The 6,329-nt window shown below is 35.8% G+C and overlaps 1 protein-coding gene across 2 annotated transcripts; it reads left to right on the plus strand.

Moving 5' to 3' along the window:
* The first annotated feature begins 1,307 nt into the window (after positions 1-1,307).
* On the plus strand, positions 1,308-6,329 carry LOC105561756 (RING finger protein 121). Of its 2 annotated transcripts, XM_012012033.1 has the most exons (8): positions 1,308-1,490; positions 1,764-1,798; positions 1,931-2,072; positions 2,151-2,305; positions 2,380-2,608; positions 2,689-2,924; positions 3,017-3,133; positions 5,329-6,329. In XM_012012033.1, exons 1-8 carry the CDS (start codon positions 1,455-1,457, stop codon positions 5,369-5,371), a joined length of 993 nt encoding a protein of 330 aa, XP_011867423.1. In that variant the 5' UTR covers positions 1,308-1,454; the 3' UTR covers positions 5,372-6,329. The 2 variants fall into 2 exon arrangements, with proteins under 2 accessions (XP_011867423.1, XP_011867424.1); XM_012012034.1 differs by lacking the exon at positions 5,329-6,329 and having other exon boundaries at positions 1,309-1,490; positions 3,017-4,846.

Below are 6,329 nucleotides of genomic sequence, written 5' to 3' on the forward strand. Positions count from 1 at the left end.
TGGCAGCTCTCAGACTTCCTCCCTGTTTCCGGTAAGAATTAAAAATGCATTACTAAAGCTGCGGTTGACTTTACCGACTATCGCTAGTTTATCGACTAATGGTTCGTGCTTATACGACGTTCTTTTATTTTTGGTATTTTACGGACCGCCAAACTTTGAATGACTAAAAAGCGCGACGAAATCACAGGGAAACGTATAATTAGCGAAAAAGCAGGATTCATTAAATTTCCAAGAATTTCTGAATAAAGTTCGAAATCTTAAACTGTAAAAATCTAAACTTTCAAGTAACGAGTAAAGTATAAGACACACAATGGAATTAGATAAGAGGCGACGATAATATAATACGTCGAGAATTCCAAAAATCTCTAAGATTTGCACAAATTTAAATTCTCGGAGGCGGGCAACGAAATCGAATTCGCAAAAGTCAGCAGAACGTGGCGAGGAAACAGGTGGAGTATGTGTGTGTGTGTGTGTGTGAGACCGGAAAAGATAATACTCAATAAATATATACTTAAAACCTAATCTACAATGTGTACTCTCTGCATCTAGAAACATTCTATTTTAGATGCGTTCGGGGAGCGTGCTTTTAGTATTAAAAATGTCTTCTATTTACATTCGATATTTAACGAGTGACAAAGATAGACTGATGTTTTCAGGGCTAATAGCGTCTCCCCGAACGCCGCCTTTATACAAGCAAATCAAAATGCTTAAAAAAATTAGTCGACAATTTACGATTGTACAATGTATAATAATGTACAATTTTTTTCAACTTGCACAAAGTTGGAGAAATTGAGTCGCAAGTAGTAAGTAAAAACCTTTGTAAATAATTGAGTCGACAAATTCTGGCACAATTCATGTATTTAATTATTCACGACGTTTCGATCAGTAATACTGATCCTTTTCAAGTGGATGTTATAATAAGTCTATTGGTTGTTACAGCAACAAATCTGGAAATTATATGGGAGTAACAATAGAGGTTTAAAAGGTTGAAAGAGAAATTACAAATGAAACTTTTAAACTTTCAACCTTTTAAACCTCTATTGTTACTCCCATATAATTTCCAGATTTGTTGCTGTAACAACCAATAGACTTATTATAACATCCACTTGAAAAGGATCAGTATTACTGATCGAAACGTCGTGAATAATTAAATACATGAATTGTGCCAGAATTTGTCGACTCAATTATTTACAAAGGTTTGCACAAATTTTTTGAAATAATATTTATTATACAAAATAGAATGTTTCTAGACGCATAGATCATATTGTAGATTAGCCGTAAGTGAGACACGTTTAAAAATGTTTTTATGATAATACAGATAACACAAATGCCGGTCATTCAGCGAACGTGCGGCACTGCTAACGGTATTCTAAAGATGTGTCTGCAACGCGGCGGCCGCCTTATGTCAGTTTAACACGTATTTCTCTGTGCGTCAGTGCGATACGACGACCGCGATGGATATGCTTCAGTTACATCAAATGCCGAATAAAGTACGTGCGTATCTTTACAGGCTCGATCGCTTGACAGCGTAAAAGTAGTACGCGTCATCAAAACATAACCTCCCGAGCGCGAGTCACTTCACGTATAACCGTGCTGACTTGCAACAAGTTTGATAGACAATATCCACGCTTCGGGCTGTAGAGGCTCGGTGCTAACGACCGTGCGCACGAACGTTTTCATTGCGACATATTTTTGTTCACGTTATTTTACGCCGCACGTGACTGAATATTTTATAGATGTAACGTTTTTTTTTTTACTTTCAGAGCGAGGCAGAACTGACTCCGGAGGAAAAATGGAGGCAAGTTACAAGTCTATTATAGTTTTACAGCAAAGATAGTTTCCCGGTTTTTTTTTCTTTTGATTCATGACGTTTGCGATTACAACGTGGAGAGGTGCATTAATGAAACTAACATCGAACCACTTCTTTCAGGGTGGAACACATAAAGATGCACGAGCAGCATCGAGGTCACGAATCTATGCACACAGAAATGCTGCTTATATTGTTGGTGACGGTGACGGTAACACAGATTGTACTGGTCGAATGGAAGAAGAGACACTTTAAGTCCTACCAGGTGGGATAAAATATTTGTCTTTATCTGATGCAAAATATCAGCGGAACTGTACGTTAATGCAGTACATCTTTCGTGCAGCTCGTAACGTTAGTAGCTATGTGGATTATTCCATTTGGAATTAGCTTGAAGAACCACTGGTGGAGATTTATATTTTTATGGCTTTTATCATCGTGTATAACAGGTCTAGTAGTAAGAAAAGCCATACAGAGACCAATAGAAGGTACCACACCTAGGTAATACCAAGTAAAAATTGTTAACGCAAAGATCAACGATAATCGTAAAACGATGAGAGTTTATTTCTTTGCAGACTAGTGTACAAATGGTTTTATTTTATTTATAAGCTCAGCTACGCGCTGGGTATAATCGGATATATTTTAGTCGTATTTACATTCGTTGGTCTCAACATCGTGTTTAATGTCAAGCCTCACGTTTGGATGGATTGGGGCATGTTGTTCCTATTTTACGGTCTTTACTTCGGAGTGTTAGGAAGGGACGTTGCTGAAATATGCGCTGACACGATGGCGTCGCACATTGGGGTATGTGTCGCATTGCATTGTTAATTATCGCGTTGCGTACATGACTTTGTTACCGTGTAATGTAAGTAAATGATTTTCAGTATTATACCCCGGACAGTATCCCGACCAGGGTTTTGGAGCCAAATGTTTGCGCGGTATGCGGAAATAAACTTCTAGTTTCCGAGCACGAGGAGGGCGTGATCGAAAATACGTACAAGCTTACCTGTGAACACGTTTTCCACGAATTTTGCATTAGAGGCTGGTGCATTGTGGGGAAAAAACAGACCTGCCCTTATTGCAAAGAGAAAGTCGACTTGTCGAAAATGTTCCGCAATCCGTATCCTTTGCATTCGTAATTTGACACGAAGAATGACTACTAATGACGATTCTTAAATGCCTATCTGTTAAATGCCTTAATGAAAAGTACAGTTGGCAACGGCCGCACGTTTTATATGGCCAATTGCTGGATTGGATAAGGTGGCTGGTTGCTTGGCAACCGTTAATTTTGTTTCTAGTTCAAGGTATCAATTGGGCTCTGGGCCTTGAGTAAGTAACAATGTTGGTTGAAAACCAACTGCTCTCACATGCATCATTGTTGTTATTGCAACGCTAAAGAGAATGATTAACTTAGTTCTCTGATCAATACTGTGTTTGTATTTTTGTATATGCTGTTATTATTTTTGTTACCCATAAAAAAAAGTTATTAGATAGGGAATGTAATGCCAGTGAGAAACCAATAATCCTACTCGTGTCTAAACGTTAAAATTAAACGGCTTGTCATCCTGAAAGATATGTGCCTCCGTGAAAGTAGAGCTAGAAGAAATCACGACGAGCATATATACACATTTTTCAATCAAAAAAATACAATAGAAAATTTTATCATATGAGATAAAGTCTTTTTCATAATACAATGAAAAGATATTAAAGCTCAATAAACGCGTGAAATTTAGATGTAATTGAAATATATTTCTAAAAATGTATGCCACATATTAAGTAAATCATTAAGTGTGACTTAACGTAAGGAGCGATCAAGTGCGTGACGGTATTTTTGTATTTTTCTTCTAAGGAGGAAATCCTCGAAGGAGGAGGATATCTACGCATATTAAAAACGACTGTTTTAGAAAACAGTTGTTGCATGTGAAAGACATGAGAAGGATTAAAAATCATTATACCATTGTATCATTATCTTCAATATTGCTCTATTTAAAACTAATTAGTCCGTCTCAGCAGTTATAGCAGTTAAATATCAGATTATAATGACGTATTAAATTCCTACTCATTAATTTGTTATTTATATTTCTTGCAAATGTGTTCTAATAACTTCCTACTAATAACGAGTACATTCTCCAACATTCCTAAGCCCATAATGGGTGCTGCTTCCAATATTTGTTTTTCGTCAGAAGATATGCAGTTACAAGAAAGTAAAGAATGCATGTATATATTTCGTAAACGACTGCTGTTCGCAAGATGTTCATATTATGATATAGTTTATGTGAAAAAAATATTAGATTGTATCGAATACAGTCGACATGAAATGTATATATTTCTTTTTTTAAGCCGTTGAGTGACATTCTCTGATTAATATTGTTTTGCAATTTACCTATGAGATGCGAGACAGAAATGTATTCTATTGATAACACACTAATTATTTATGATCTCATTAGAGAAATATGTATTCATCGTTTACAAATACTACTTTTTAATTGGAGAATATACATCAACAATTTCGGCAAATTTGTAGAAGCATTTTTCGAAAATTCATGTTTCCACTAATTTGTGTTTTCTACAAAACCTTTACATGTAATAACATTTTTCTGGTAAACATCACAAGTTTCAGCAGCATTAAAAAAAAGTGGAAAACAGAGTATTATAACACATATATGTAAATCCATGGTTGTAATATAGTTGCACTTAACTCTGTTGCTAGTCGCTCTAATTATTGAAAGATTTTAAAGTGTAATCTTAATTATTATTTATAATATTTCTTTTCTTAAGACCGTTCTAAGGGAGAATATCTGATATATGTTACATTCTCAGCAATCAGTTGGGACTTTTCGTTCAGTTTCTTTTAAACTGGGCAAAAATCTGTAATGTCTTGTATTACTCGATTACAAAGTACAGTCAAGGGGAACGTAACATGTATCTCTTCCATCTTGTTTCTACACTCAAAATAGTGTGTAATACAACCGACGATTTGTAAAGAACGAAGCCACTGTCAAGAATACGTTTTTTTTGCAATAAAATTATGTACAAAACGATATACTTAGCTGTGGTATTTCAATTCCTCTGTATTGCGTCTTTGTTGGTCTGATAGTTTTTATAGAAGGAAAAATTCGCTCTTTGAAAATTTTCAGGAAAATAAACCTATAATATATAAAATGGTTTAAATTAGAATAATGTGGAACGTATACCTCTACTTATTATCTCAAATCAGTTTCAACCATTGTTAACTCTCCCACGGCTAAATCTAATTTTAAAAAGTAGGAGAATCAGCAGTTTTTAACAATTACTTGTAATAAATTAAAGATATTCTGAGATTGATTTCTAGATAAGAGTGAAAGGCAATTTCTTGCAAATGTTAAAAAGAAATTGTTTAATCATGGCAGAGTTAACGTGTATCTTTGCTTCTTGTAAGCGACGTAGCAATTTTCCCTGAGCACAATCAATATATCTTGTAGCCTACACGTAAGAGTTTTAAGTGAATCTGCAATTATCTTTTTTTTTTCTTATAATTTTTGCAGAATAACAGATACGAAGGAGGATCAGCAAAAACATTCGGTGTAACGGATTAACGATTACCGCATGCTGTATTGTTATATAGTTTCTCTGCTAGCACCGGCAGCTAAGTTCCTATTTACACGCTCCAAGTTTTTCACTAATTGTAAGAGGTCGCAGATCTGAGGAAGAATGTGATCTCATTGGATACGCATAGAGTTCAAGATAGCTGTGTATATATACATATGTGTGTATGTATGTATGTGTACGTGCGCGTGTGTGGGCACAGTAAGAAAGAGAGAGAGAGAGAGACAGACAGAGAGATAATGATAACAACTTGTCAGTGATGTTACTAAAAGATTTTAATTAACTTTCTCGTTATTATCGATAGAAAAACAACTTTCATCACATCACGTATCCATAGGTACTTGTCAGACCATGTCGGACCCGTCGCGAGAGTATTATATATAATTTGTATTTATATTTATATACATATATATTGTTTCATTTGTCTATAAACCTAATCTAAGACTCGTTCGCGAACATTTTTATGGGATGAAATTACGTGGGGTGAGGCGCGCGTGGGTGGTGAAACGCGGGGAGGAAAATGAGGTCGGATGACGTAACAGAGGTCAGAGGGAGGGGGTGAGAACACACTTAACAACGAATATACCCTTCAGCGGATCCGATGAACAGAGGTGTTAACGTTACTCGAGACGTAGTCTTTGGCTTTGTTGGATGGTTCAGACGCCACGATACGACGGGAACGTCGGGATGGGTCCAGGGGCAGACATTCACAAACACGGGGAAATTTTATAGATATATTTATTGAGTACTTAGCGTGTAAGAGTATAGAATATATGTTACCTTATTGTTAAATATCATTACATGGTAAATATATTTATATATACGTATACATACACATGTGTCTGCGCGCGTGCACATGTATATATGCGTATACATATATCTCACGATGTAATCTTTAAAATAAACCTTGCGCGCGGGCACGCGCGCTTGTTTACGTGTG

Source organism: Vollenhovia emeryi, unplaced genomic scaffold (genome assembly GCF_000949405.1).
Source record: "Vollenhovia emeryi isolate VEMERY1.0 unplaced genomic scaffold, V.emery_V1.0 DF939201.1, whole genome shotgun sequence".
Lineage (NCBI taxonomy): Eukaryota > Metazoa > Arthropoda > Insecta > Hymenoptera > Formicidae > Vollenhovia > Vollenhovia emeryi.